The sequence below is a fragment of the Colobus angolensis genome, unplaced genomic scaffold (assembly GCF_000951035.1).
Source record: "Colobus angolensis palliatus isolate OR3802 unplaced genomic scaffold, Cang.pa_1.0 Scaffold58, whole genome shotgun sequence".
Lineage (NCBI taxonomy): Eukaryota > Metazoa > Chordata > Mammalia > Primates > Cercopithecidae > Colobus > Colobus angolensis.
Window position 1 is genome coordinate 1,034,552 of NW_012119376.1, and position 14,558 is coordinate 1,049,109.

The window sequence follows — 14,558 nt, forward strand, 5'->3', positions numbered from 1 at the left end:
GTGAGCCCACGCACCAGAGCTTTGGTTCTGTCACTTAGAACTGGGTAGAGACTTGGCAGAGCAACTGCTCAGGCACACACAGAAACCCAGGAACTTTAAACACACCAGTCTTTCTGCAACTCAGGCAAGGTGGGTGGTCCACATATACCCCTAGGAAGGGGGCAGAATCCAGGGAGCCAAGCAGCATCATTCTGTAGACCCCACTTAAACCACACCTCACAAGATAAGACCCACTGTCTTGGAATTCCAGCAAGCCATCAGCAACAGAGTGGAGCCTGCCTGAGACAGGATGGATCCTCAAGAGGAGAGTGGAGGGCAATACCTCTGCTGTTCGGTGAATTCAGCCATTTCAGCCTGTGGGCTTTGGAAAGTCAAAACGGTCCAGATGAGGAACGGTTTCCCTAGAAGTGCAACACAGCAGCTTTGCCAGATCATGGCCAGACTGTTTCTTCCTCACTGGGTAGAACCTTCCAGCTGGACCCTCCAGCCATGCCTGCCTGCACATATTAGAGACAGAGCTCTGATCTCTCCCTGGGATGAAGTGCCCAGAGGAGGGGAGGGCTGTCACCTGGGTTGGTTGGATGACTTAGCCCTTCTGGCCTTTGGGCTTTGGAGAGGCCAAGTTGACAGGGGCAGAGGCAGCTCATCACCACAGCACAGCTGTTTTGTTGAGGTATGGCCAGACTGCTTCTTTAAGCAAGACCCTGATCCACTCCTCCTTGTGGGGCAGATACTCCCAGTCAGGTCCCACCCACAGTGGCCTCTGGTCACCCTGGCCTGTGTTCTCCCTGGGACAGTGTCTGAAGGGTGGGGCAGGCTGCCAACTTGGCCATTTGGCTTCTCAGCTTGTCCAGCCTGTAGGCCTTGGAGAGCCCAAACAGATCAGGGACTGAAGGGATCTCCAATATAGCATAGCTGCTCTATCAAAAGCAGACTGCTTCTTTAAGAGGGTTCCTGATCCTGACTAGGTAAGAGCTCCCAACAGGAGTCTTCAGCCACCTCCTACAGGCAAATTTGGGCCAGCTATAGGTCAGGACCCCTGGGACAGAGCTTCCAGAGGAAAAAGTTGGCTGCCATCTTTGCTATTTCACAGGCTTCACAGGTGATACCTCAAGGTACAGAAAAAAAAAAAAGAAAACTAAGGTTTAGAGTGGATCCCCAGCAAACCATAGCAGCCCTATGAAAGAGTTGCCAGAATGTTAAAAGAAAAACAAACAAATAGAAAACAACAACGAAACCCATCCAAAGGTCAGCAGTGTAAAAAATCAAAGGTAGATAAACCCACTAAGATGAGAGAGAATCAATGCAAAAACACTGAAAACTCAAAAAGCCAGAGTTCCTCTTTTCCTTAAAATGACTGCAACACCTTTCCAGCAAGGGCTCAGAACTGGGCTGGGCTGAGATGGTTGAAATGACAGAAGTAGGTTTCAGAAGGTGGGTAATAAACTTCACTGAGATAAAAAAGCGTGTTGTAAACCAATGCAAAGAAGCTAAGAATCACGATAAAATAATACAGGAGCTGAGAGCCAAAATAGCCAGTTTAAAGAGAAACATAACTAATCTGTTAGAGCTGAAAAGCACACTACAGGACTTCACAATGCAATCACAAATATTAATAGCAGAATAGACCAAGTGGAAGAAAAAATCTCAGAGCAAGAAAGAATCTCAGAGCTTGAAGACTATCTTTCTGAAATAAGACAGGCTGACAAGAATAGAGAAAAAAGAATGAAAAAAAATAAACAAAACCTCTGAGAAATATGGGATTATGTAAAGAGACCAAATCTACAACTGATTGGCGTACCTGAAAGAGACAGAGAGAATGGAACCAAGTTGGAAAACACACTTTAGGATATAATCCAGAACTTCCCCAACCTAGCAAGACAGGCCAATATTCAAATTCAGGAAATACAGCAAACCCCATTAAAATACTCCATGAGAAGATAGATCATCCCCAAGACATATAATAATCAGATTCTCTAAGATTGAAATGAAAGAAAAAATGGTTAAGGGCAGCCAGAGAGAAAGGCCAGGTCACCTACAAAGGGAAGCCATCAGACTAACAGCAGACCTCTCAGCAGAAGCCCTAGAAGCTAGAAGAGACTGGGGGTCAAAATTCAACATTCTTAAAGAAAAGAATTTCCAACCCAGAATTTCATATCCAGCCAAACTAAGTTTCATAAGCAAAGGAGAAACAAGATCCTTTTCAGACAAGCAAATGATGAGGGAATTTGTTACCACCAGACCTGCTTTGCAAGAGCTCCTGAAGGAAGCACTAAATATGGAAAGGAAAAACCGTTACAAGCCATTACAAAAACACACTGAAATACACAGACCAGTGACACTATGAAGCAAACACAGAAAGAAGTCTACAAAATAACCAACTAGCATCATGATGACAGGATCTAATTCATACATAACAATACTCACCTTCAATTTAAAGGGACTAAATGGCCCAATTAAAAGAGCAGCAAGCTGGATAAAGAACCAGGACCCATCAGTATGCTGTCTTCAAGGACCCATCTTACTTGCAAAGACATACATAGGCTCAAAACAAAGGGATGAAGGAAAATTTACCAAGCAAATGGAAAATTGATAAAAGCAGGGGTTGCAATCCTAGTTTCTGACAAAATAGGCTTTAAACTAACAAAGGGCTGGGCGCAGTGGCTCATGCCTGTAATCCTAGCACTTTGGGAGGCCGAGGCAGGCGAATAACCTGAGATTAGGAGTTTAAGACCACCCTGGCCAACATGGTTAAACCTTGTCTCCACAAAAACTACAAAAAACAGCTGGGCATGGTGGTGGGTGCCTGTAATCTTAGCTACTTGGGAAGGTGAGGCAGGAGAATCACTTGAACCAGGAGGTGGAGACTGCAATGAGCCAAGATTGTGCCACTGCACTCCAGCCTGGGAGACAGAGTGAGACTCCATCTCAAAAATAAACAAACTAACAAAGATCAAAAAAGACAAAAGAAGGGCATTACATAATGGTAAAGGGTTCAATTCAACAAGAAGAGCTTACTATCCTAAATATATGAGCACCCAATACAGGAGCATGTAGATTCATAAAGCAAGTTCTTAGAGGCTTTCAAAGAGACTTAGACTTGCAAATAGTGATAGTGGGAGACTTTAACACTGAACTGACACTATTAGACAGATCATCGAGACAGAAAATTAACAAAGATATTCAGGACTTGAACTCAGCTCTGGATCAACTGGACCTGATAGATATCTAAAGAACTCTTTACCCCAAAACAACAGAATATACATTCTTCTCATTGCCACTTAACTCTAAAATTGATCACATAATCAGAAGTAAAATACTCCTCAGCAACAGCAAAAGAGCTGAACCATAACAACCAGTCTCTCAGACCACAGCACAATCAAATTAGAACTCAAAGTTAAGAAATTCACTCAAAAGCATACCACATCACGTGGAAACTGAACAACTCAAGATTAAGAAATTCATTCAAAACCACACCACTACATGGAAACCGAACACTACATGGAACCTGCTCCTGAATGACTTGTGAGCAAATAATGAAATTAAGGCAGAAATCAAGTTCTTTTAAACTAATGAGAACAAAGATACAATGTACCAGAATCTCTGGGTTGCAGCTAAAGCAGTGTTAAGAGGGAAATTTATAGCACTAAATACCCATACCAAAAAGCTAGAAAGATCTCAAATTGACAACTTAACTACTAAAAGAGGTAGAAAACCAAGAGCAAACAAACCCAAAGCTAGTAGAAGACAAGAAATAATCAAGATCAGAGCTAAACTGAAGGAAGTAAAAACACAAAAACACCCTTCAAAAAAATCAATGAATCCAATAACTGTTTTTTTAAGATTAATAAGATAGATAGACTGCTAACTAGACTAATAAAGAGGGAGAGAAGGTTTAAATAAACACAATTGGAAATGATAAGGGGGATATCACCACTGATCCCACAGAGATACAAACAACCATCTGAGAATACTATAAACAACCTTATGCACATAAACTAGAAATTCTAGAAGAAAATTCCTGGACACATACATCCTCCCAAGACTGAAAAGGGAAGAAACAGAATGCCTGAATAGAACAATAACAAGTTCTGAAATTGAGGCAGAAATAAATAGCCTACCAGTCAGAAAAAAAAAAAAAGCCTAGGACAAGATAGATTTACAGATGAATTCCACTAGAGGTACAAAGAAGAGCCAGTAATATTTCTACTGAAACTATTTCAAAAAATTGAAAAGGAGGGAATCTTCCCTAAATCATTTTTTTTTTTCTTTTTTGAGATGGAGTCTCACTCTGTCACCCAGGCTGGAGTGCAGTGGGTCAATCTCAGCTCACTGCAACCTCTGCCTTCCAGGTTCATGTGACTCTCATGCCTCAGCCTCCTGAGTAGCTGGGATTACAGGAGCCCACCACCAAAACCTGTCAGAGATACACTACCAACAACAAAAACTTCAGGTCAATATCCTTGATGAACATCAACGCAAAAATCCTCAACAAAATACTGGCAAACCAAATCCAGCAGCATATTAAAAAACTTATCCACTACAATTAAGTAGGCTTCATCCCTGGGATGCAAGGTTGGTTCAATGTACACGAATCAATAAATGTGATACATTACACAAACAGATCTAAAGATATGATTATCTCAATAGATGCAGAAAGGACCTTCAATAAAACTCAACATCCCTTTATATAAAAAACTCTCAATAAACTATGTTATTAATGGAACACACTTCAAAATAATAAGTGCCATATATGACAAACCCACAGCATATATCACACTGATTCGGCAAAAGCTGGAAGCATTCTCCTTGAAAACTGGCACAAGACAAAGAGGCCCTCTCTCACCACTCCTGTTCAATATAGTATTGGAAGTTCTGTTCAGGGCAATCAGACAAAAGAAAGAAAGAGGATTCCAATAGAAAGAGAGGAAGTCAAACTATTTTTGTTTGCAGATGACATGATCCTGTATCTAGAAAACCCCATTTTCTCAGGTCAAAAGCTTCTTAGGTTGGTAAGCAACTTCAGCAAAGTCTCAAAATACAAAATCAATGTGCAAAAATTGCTAGCATTCTTATATACAAACAACAGGCAAGCTGAGAGCCAAATCATGAGTGAACCTCCATTCACAATTGGCACAGAAAGAATAAAATGCCCAGGAATACAGCTAACAAGGGAAGTGAAGAATCTCTTCAAAGAGAACTATAAACCACTGCTCAAAGAAATCAGAGATGACACAAACAAACGGAAAAATATACCATGCTCATGAATAGGAAGAATCAATATCATGAAAATTGACATACTGCCTAAAGCAATTTATAGATGCAATGCAATTTCTATTAAACTACCACCGACATTCTTCACAGAATTAGAAAAAAACTATTTTAAAATTTATATGAAATCAAAACAGAGCCCAGATAGTCAAGACAATCCTAAGCAAAAGGAATAAAACTGGAGCCATCACGCTACCCAACTTCAAACTACACTACAAGGCTACAGTAACCAAAACAGTATTACACTAGTACAAAAAGACTCAGAGACCAATGGAACAGAATAGAGAAGCCAGAAATAAGTTTGCACACCTAAAACCATCTGATCTTCAACAAACCTGACAAAAACAAGCAATGGGGAAAGAATTCTTTATTTAATAAATGGTGCTGGTATAACAGGCCAGCCATATGCAGCAAATTGAAACTAGACCCCTTCCCTACACCATCTGCAAAAATCAACTCAGGATGGATTAAGGACTTAAATGTAAAGCCCAAAAACTATAAAAACCATAGAAGAAAATCTAGGCAATACCATTCAGAACATAGGCATGGGCAAAGATTTCATGATGAAGACACCAAAAGCAATTGGGACAAATGCAAAAATTGACAAATGGTATCTAGTTAAACTAAAGAGCTTCTGCATAGCGAAAGAAACTATCATCAGAGTGAACAGACAATTTACAGAATGGGAGAAAATGTTTGCAATCTATCCATCTGACAAAGGTCTAATACATAGCATCTACAAGGAACTTGCACAAATTTAAAAGATAAAAACAACTTCATTAAAATGTAGTCCAAGGACATGAACAGGCACTTCTCAAAAGAAGACATACATGCAGCCAACAAACATATGAAAAAAGCTCAACTTCACTGAACATTAGAGAAATGCAAATCAAAACCACAATGAGATACCATCTTACACCAATCAGAATAGCTATTATTAAAAAGTTAAAAAATAACAGATGCTGACAAGGTTGTGGAGAAAAAGGAATAGTTTTACACTGTTGGTGGAACTGTAAATTAGTTTAACCATTGTGGAAGACAGTGTGTTGATTCCTCAAAGATCTAGAGGCAGAAATACCATTTGACCCAGCAATCCCATTACTGAATATATACCCAAAGGAATATAAATCATTCCATTATAAAGATACGTGCACATGTATTTTCACTGTAGCACTATTCACAATAGCAAAGACATGGAATCAACCTAAATGCCTATCAATGGTAGACTGGATAAAGAAAATGTGGTACATATACACCATGGAATATTATGCAGCCATAAAAAGGAATGAGATGGTGTCCTTTGCTGGGACATGAACGGAGCTGGAGGCCATTATCTTCCACAAATTAATGCAGGAACAGAAAACCAAATCCCACATGTTCTCACTTATAAGTGGGAGCTGGATGATGAGAAAACATGGACACACGCTGGGGTGCAACACACACTGGGGCCTGTTGGAGAATGGGGGAAGGAGGGAGAGCATGAAGAAGAATAGCTCATAGATGCTCGGCTTAATACCTAGGTGACGGGATGATCTATGCAGCAAATCACCATAGCACATGTTTACCTATGTAACAAACCTGCACATCCTGCACATGTACCCCGGAACTTAAAAAGAAAACCATTAGCTTGATAGACTAATTAAAAAAAAGAGAGGGGCCAGGCACAGTGGCTAACGCCTGTAATCCCAGCACTTTGCAAGGCCAAGGCAGGCAGATCACTTGAGGCCAGAATTTCAACACCAGCCTAGCTAACACGACAAAACTCTGTCTCTATTAAAAATACAAAAATTGGCCAGGTGTGGTGGTGTGTGTCTGTGGTCCCAGCTACTGGAGAGGCTGAGACAGGAGAATCGCCTGAACCCAGGAGATGGAGGTTGCAGTAAGCAAAGATTTCGCCACTGCAATTCAGCCTTGGCAACAAAGTGAGGCTCTCTCTGTCAAAAAAAAAAAAAAAAAAAAAAAGTTAAAATTAAAAAAGAGAAAACACACAAATTACTAAAATCAGAAATGAAAGTGGAGATATAACTACCAATGCTATAGAAATAAAAAAGGATTTCATGAAAGTATTATGAAAAAATATATACCAAAAAATCGGATAATCTAGATGAAATGGATCAATTCCTAAAAAACAAAACACCTACTTACAGTAAATCATGAACGAATAGAATATTTCAGTAGACTTATAACTAGTAAGGAGATAGAATTAATAATAAAAAATCTTAGACATTAAAATGCTCCAGACCTGAGAGCTTCACTGGTAAATTCTACCAAACATTTAAAGAAGAACTAATACCAAACCTTCTCAAACTTTTCCCAAACGTATTAAGAAGTAGGAACATTCCTAATTCATTCCATAAGGCCAAGGGTATCCTGACTTCAAAGACACTATAAGAAAACTACATTCCTTACGAACATTAATGCAAAAATCCTCAATAAAATACTAACAAATCAAGTTCAGTAGCATGTTAAAAGGATTATACACCATGACCATGTAAGATTTGTTCCTGGGATAAAGGGATGGTTCAACACATGAAAATTGATCAATGTACACTACATTTACAGAATAAAGGACAAAAATTACACCACCAACTCAATTGATGCATAAAAAAGCATTTGAGAAAACTCAACACCCTTTCATGATAAAACAACAAAAAAAAAACCACACCAACAAACAGGACGTAAATAAACAGAAATATATTAGATGTTCATGGATTTGAAGACTTACTATTGTTAAGATGTCCATACTAAACAAAGCAATCTACAGATTCAGTGCAATCACTGTTAAAATCTCAATGATGTTGCTTGCGGAAATAAAAAAGCCCAACCTAAAATTCACATGGAATCTCAAGGGATCCCAAATAGCCAAAGCAATCTTGGCTGTATCTTGGAGGACTCATAGTTCCTTATGTCACAACTTACTAAAAGCTATAGTAATCAAGGAAATGTAATACTGGCATAAAGACAGACATATAAACCAATGAAACAGAACAGAGTCCAGAAATAAACCCTTGTATACATAGTCAAATGATTTGTGACAAGGGTGCAAGACCATTGGTTGAATCGGGAAATTGGACATCCACATTCCAAAGAATGAAGCTGGACCATTACCTAACACCATATATTAAAAATTAACTCAAAATGTATCAAAGACCTAAAATGTAAGATCTAAAGCTAGCCTTAGCTTAGACAAAAACATAGGAGTAAACCTCTCTGACCCTGGATTAGGCAAAGATTAATCCAATTTCTTGGATTTCTTGGTCACCAGAGGCAACCAAAGAAAAACAGACAAATTGGACTTCACGAAAATTTTAAAAATTTATGAATCAAGAGAATATCAACATAGTGAGAACTCTATGAAAAATTTAAAAATTATCCGGGCATGGTGGCACATGCCTGTAGTCCTGGGTACTTGGGAGGCTGAGGTGGGAGGATCACTTGAGCCTGGGAGGTTGAAGTTGCAGTGAGCTATGATTGTGCCACTGTACTCCAGCCTGGGTAAGAGTGACCCTGTCTCAAAATCAAACAAAACACACAACACACACACACACACACACACACACAAGAATATCAACAGAGTAAAAAGGCAACCCATGGAATAGGAAACAAAAGAATATTTATAAACCATATGGCTGATAAGGGATTAATATCCAGAATACATAAAGAATTCCTAAAAGTCAACAACAAAAACAACTAATTAAACTGGGGATTAAGTTAGCAAAAACCAAAACAACCAAAACAATTCAAAAATGGGCAAAGGACTTAAACAGACATTTTTTCAACCAATATATACAAATGATCAATAAGCACTTGAAAAGAGGCTTAACCTCACAAATCATTATAGATATGCAAATTAAAACTAAAATGAGATACCACCTCATCCCCATTAGGATGGCTCCTATGGTTCTGCCTTGCTGCTACTTTGAAGAAATTACAGTCAGCCTCTGTTCCCATGGGTTCCACATCTGCAGATTTAACAACTACAGATGGAGAACATTTAAAAATAAATAAATAAATAATAAAACACAACTGTACCAATAATAAAAAAAACAACAATTTTAATATAGCATAACAACTACTTACATAGTATTTATATTGCCTTAGGTATTATAAGTAATCTGGAGATGATTTAGTGTATACAGGAGGATGTGCCTAGGTTATATACAAATTCTACACCATTTTATATCAGGGACTTGAACATCTCAGGTTTTGGTATCCACTAGGGCCCTGGGACCAATTCCCTGTGGATACCGAGGGATGACTGTACAGAAATTCTTGACTTATGATAGTTTGACATAAGATTTTTCAACTTTACATGAGTAAATTGGGGTGTTAAATGCATTTTTTCTTACAATATTTCTATTTACAATGGGCTTATCAGGACATAGCCCCATCATACATTAAGGAGGATCTGTATTTCTAGAGAAGAAACTTTCCCTTTATTTTCAACACAAACATAAGACACATGGTCTTCTCTTGTTTTCAGTCTCCTCAATTTTACTAGACAGGAGAACAATGGTTCTAGCTCCCATTGCAGTAATGGAATTTGACTTCTACATTGTGAAAACTGTGTAATCCTGATAAATTAAGAAATACTCCCTTTTGGCAAATAAGCTTTAACCTCTAACCCAAATATCTTTGCATCCAGAAGCAACAGTGAATGTCTTAGAGCCTTTGCAGACTACCGGTGAATCCCAAACCCAACAGTGATCTCCTCTGATCCCCATCATTTGAGAGCTGAAATGCACTCTCTGACTCACCGGAATTGGTTGGGACTTCATTTGTGGCCACCTGGGCCCTGTTCTGCAGCAAAGCTCCCACGGCACTAGTAACAGTTGGTTCTTTTTTTGGACCCATCTGAGCCCTACCCTACAGAGAGAGAAAGAAAGAGAGACAAAGAGAACACCTTCTGTAACCTCAGGTACCACATAGGAGGTACAGTTGTTCCCACTTCACCAGCAGCAGACTGGCATCATCTGTAGGGACTCCCTGAATCCAGGAGAAGGGGACAGACACACACCCTGCACTTCAGTTAGCCTGGTTCTTGTCCTCCCAGCTGGAGCTCAAAGCCATATCTGGGTTTTAAAGCCTCCCTTCCATAATGAAGCCCTTGGGGTTGTTAGTGGTATATTTATCCTATAAAATTAGTTGTATGGAGACATAAGAAATCACTTAATGTCAATAAAGGTTAAAGAACATTTTACTTTTTCATTACAGTTGAAGACAGTTGTTTTTTTGTTGTTGTTTTTTCTTTTTTAACATGAACAGAGAAGAAAAACAGATTGGCAGGCAGCAAATGTTTTAAGCATGAAATTACAACATCCCTATACCATCCTCCTCCCTGCAGAGCAGCAGCAGCAGAACAGTTATATTAAAACAAAATAAGGACCAAAAGGTTTCTCACATGCTCCTTTCACCTTGTCACTGATCCCACCTCCAGTTCCATGGAAACTGCAGTATAAAGATAACCTGTTACCCCAAGTGAGAATTCTCACTTGGGTAAGAATGGCTGAGAGACTATAACACGCAGCTCATCCCCATTCACACAAATAAAGCTATTTTTAGAGGCCCATATTGGTCTCTTTTGGTTAAGGGTATGACACATTTTAAAAGCTGATTATGTTTAAAATAGAAACATATTTCGGCTGTGTTGTTAACAGCCCTTCAAAACTGAAACAACCCCTCCTTTCCTGTTCCATTTTTGAGTAAGCCTCACTATTAGACAAGGCCCCAAAGTGGTGAAGCTGGCACAAGGGAAACAAATACGGCTGTTCAGATATACTCTACAGTGAGTGAAGGAATTCACAAAGCAAGCAATTTTTCTTCTGTGTTCCCAATCACCACTCAGCTCTGGAAAACAAGGAGAGGAATGGGGCCAAGTCACTAGTTACACTGACAGCCAGCTGGCCTTCTTCAGGAATAAAAACACTTCCGTTTGCTGCTTTCCTGTGCTCTCTTTGGCCCCACTAAAGCCGACTAACTATGGAGACCCGTAAGAGGAACCACTTGCAGAAATGTAACTCACCCTTTACTGCTTTACAGAATGTAGGTAGACTTATACATAGAAACTTTTCCATAATTAGGCTGTAATCAAGCCCAAAGTAGTCATATTCCTCCAAAGGTGTGGTGCCAATCGTATCAACTAGAAAAAGGCTACTGGAGAAGGGAAGGGTGGGGTAATGTAGAGAGAGGAAAGGAGGAGCCCCTATGTGCAAGACACTGAACTGGGTCCTTCACTTATCTATAAGTCCCCCAACAACTCAGCAAGGCACACATGATTAACCCCATTTGACAGATTAAAGTGAATCTCAAAGAATTTAAGTAACTCGGCCAAGTTTACCTAAATTATAGTATTAAAATTCAAACCCTGGCCGGGCACGGGGGCTCATGCCTGTAATCCCAGCACTTTGGGAGACCAAGGCAGGCGAATCACCTGAGGTCAGGAGTTCGAGACCAGCCTGACCAACAAGGGGAAACCTCGTCTCTACTAAAAATACAAAAATTAGCCAGGCATGGTGGTTGGTGCCTGTAATCCCAGCTACTTGGAAGGCTGGGGCACAAGAATTGCTTGAACCCGGGAGGCAGAGGTTCCAGTGAGCTGAGATTGCACCCCTGCATTCCAACCTGGGCAACAGAGTGAGACTCCATCTCAAAAAAAGAAAAAAGAAAAAGAAATTCAAACCCTGACTACTGAATGTAGAATCCTGGCTTTTTCCACATTGCACTTCTTCCCATGCTATCTCAGATGTCAAGACTGAATCTAGGCCAGGTGTGGTGGCTCATGCCTGTCATCACAGCACTTTGGGAGGCTGAGGCAGGCAGATCACTTGAGGTCAGGAGTGCATGACCAGCCTGGCCAACATGGTGAAACTCCATCTCTTCTAAAAATACAAAAATTAGCTGGGAGTGGTGGTGGGTGACTGTAATCCCAGCTACTTGGGAGGCTGAGGCAGGAGAATCACTTGAACCAGGGAGGCAGAGGTTGCAGTGAGCCAAGATTGCGCCACTGCACTCCAGCCTGGGTGACAGAGTGAGACTCCATCTCAAAACCAAAAACAAAAAACAAAACTGAATCTATAAAACTGTATTTATCATAACCACTGCCCTCAACACAAATATGTCCTCCCTCCTGTGTTCTATTATCTACAGAGATTGTCTTCCTATCTGTCCAGGCTCTGGAGCTGAAAACCTTATTGTCAACCCTGATCCCCTCTTTTATTCTATGTCTAATCATTTTCTCAGTCTCACCAATTATTTCTTAGATTCTCCCTCCCACACACCCTATTAATCTTCCTATTCTAGGCCCTCATTTTTTCCCTGTTGTGGTGGGTCCTACTTGGTCTCTCATTAATCCATGTGGAACAGTAGTTGCAAAAGTGACCTTCCTTAAAAGCCAGTTCCATGTCACTCCAGCCTCCACTGTTCACCCAACCCACACTGCCTGCAGGATGACACATGAGGCCAACTGGACAGAAAGGCCAAGAAACCCCATCTTCAGAGAGAACAGAAGGCAGTGAATAGCAGGAGGAAGAGACAGGATGGCAAAGTGCAAAGGAGGACTGCCTGACTTCCTGAGGACTTTCCAGTTCCTGCTTCCAGGACCTCAGGTCTGGCTGTCCTTGATTTTAGGGTGTCTCTTCAATCAATTCCTCTTTTCCTCCTTGAGTTAAAGGACTTGAGTTAAAGCCTTTCTAGATCTGGCTGCCTATCTTGCCTGTCCCTGTCCTTCCTTCCTTCCTTCCTTCCTTCCTTCCTTCCTTCCTTCCTTCCTTCCTTCCTTCCTTCCTTCCTTCCTTCCTTCCTTCCTTCCTTCCTTCCTTCCTTCCTTCCTTCCCTCCTTCCTTCCTTCCTTCCTTCCTCCCTCTCTCCCTTCCTTTTCTTTCTTTTCTTTCTTTCTTTCTATTTTTTTGAGACAGAGTTTCACTCTTGCTGCCCAGGCTGGAGTGTAATGGCGTGATCTCGGCTCACCACAACCTCCATCTCCCAGGTTCAAGTGATTCTCCTGCCTCAGCCTCACAAGTAGCTGGGACTACAGGCATGTGCCACCACACACGGCTAATTTTATATTTTTAGTAGAGACAGGGTTTCTCCATGTTGGTCAGGCTGGTCTCGAACTCCCTACCTCAGGTGATCTGCCCACCTCGGCCTCCCAAAGTGCTGGGATTATAGGCGTGAGCCACCACATCCGGCATCCTGTACCTCTTTCATAGGTACTGTATGCTTTAGCCCCCCAGATGGGTGCCTCAGGCCACAAGCTGGATGTTTTGTGCATAAAGCGCTTCCCAACCCCAACTCTAGGCTGGTGAACCTATTTTGATATTTAAAGGCAAAACGTTTGCTTGCCTTTGAAGACTTCCAGGAATTGCAGTGACTTCTTCTTCCACAGCTCTCCTATATATGCTAACTGTACCAGCTCCAAGTCCTCCTCCATCTTTCAATGACAAATTCTTGATCAACCAGTAGCTAGCACAGTTTCTGGTACATGTGTGATAGTCAGTAACTCTCTAATGCTTATGGGAATAGAGCTCAGGATCCACAGTCTGTGGGATCCGCTTTTGTTGGAAAGGGTCCCACCCCATTAGATACCAGATTTAACCAGAAGCTTTCTAAACCGGTTGCAGGGGCCAGGCACGATGGCTCACACCTGTAGTCCTAGCAGTTTGGGAGGCTGAAGGGGGCAGATCGCTTGGGCCCAGGAGTTTGAGACCAGCCTGAGCAACACAGTGAGACCCCATCTCTACTAAAAATACAAAAAATTAGCCGGACGTGGTGCCATGCCCCTGTAGTTTCAGCTACTCAGGAGGCTGAGGTGGGAGGAGCACCTGCGCCTGGGAGGTCAAAGCTGCAATGAGCCATGATTATAGCATTGCACTCCAGCTTGGGCAACAGAGAGAGACCCTGTCTCAAAAATAAACAAACAGTCTGTATACACTTAAAGTATTCAAACCAACTTTTCATGGCATCTAAGCATGTCTATGAAACGAATAGTTTTCATGCTATATTGTAGGTATGTATCTGAGACCTTTGATGTGTATGGTGCTGTTTGCTGTCTCCAGTTCTGTGGTTTATAAATCTACTGTCTTCCACTTCAGGTTGTTATTTTACTGATTTGCACCTAATTATAACAGCTGCTTCCATTCTTTCACATATCCCTTTAACTTGCTGATTCTGTGACTTTAAGTAAAAGGTGAAGACCCCTCCTCTACAGAGCAAAACACATGACCTGTGGGGAAGTTGCCTTGGGATAGCCTGTCCGACTCAGGCAGTTTCACTTTAGATTCGTAATTCTT

At 40.9% G+C, this 14,558-nt stretch overlaps 1 protein-coding gene across 1 annotated transcript in view; it reads right to left on the bottom strand.

The window, feature by feature from the left end:
* ZC2HC1B (zinc finger, C2HC-type containing 1B) overlaps nucleotides 1–14,558 on the bottom strand; it is a 74,520-nt gene that overhangs the window by 25,814 nt on the left and 34,148 nt on the right. Inside the window, exon 6 of the mRNA XM_011962030.1 lies at nucleotides 10,029–10,137. Within this exon, the coding sequence (XP_011817420.1) occupies nucleotides 10,029–10,137 (109 nt within the window). The remainder of the gene's footprint in view (nucleotides 1–10,028; nucleotides 10,138–14,558) is intronic.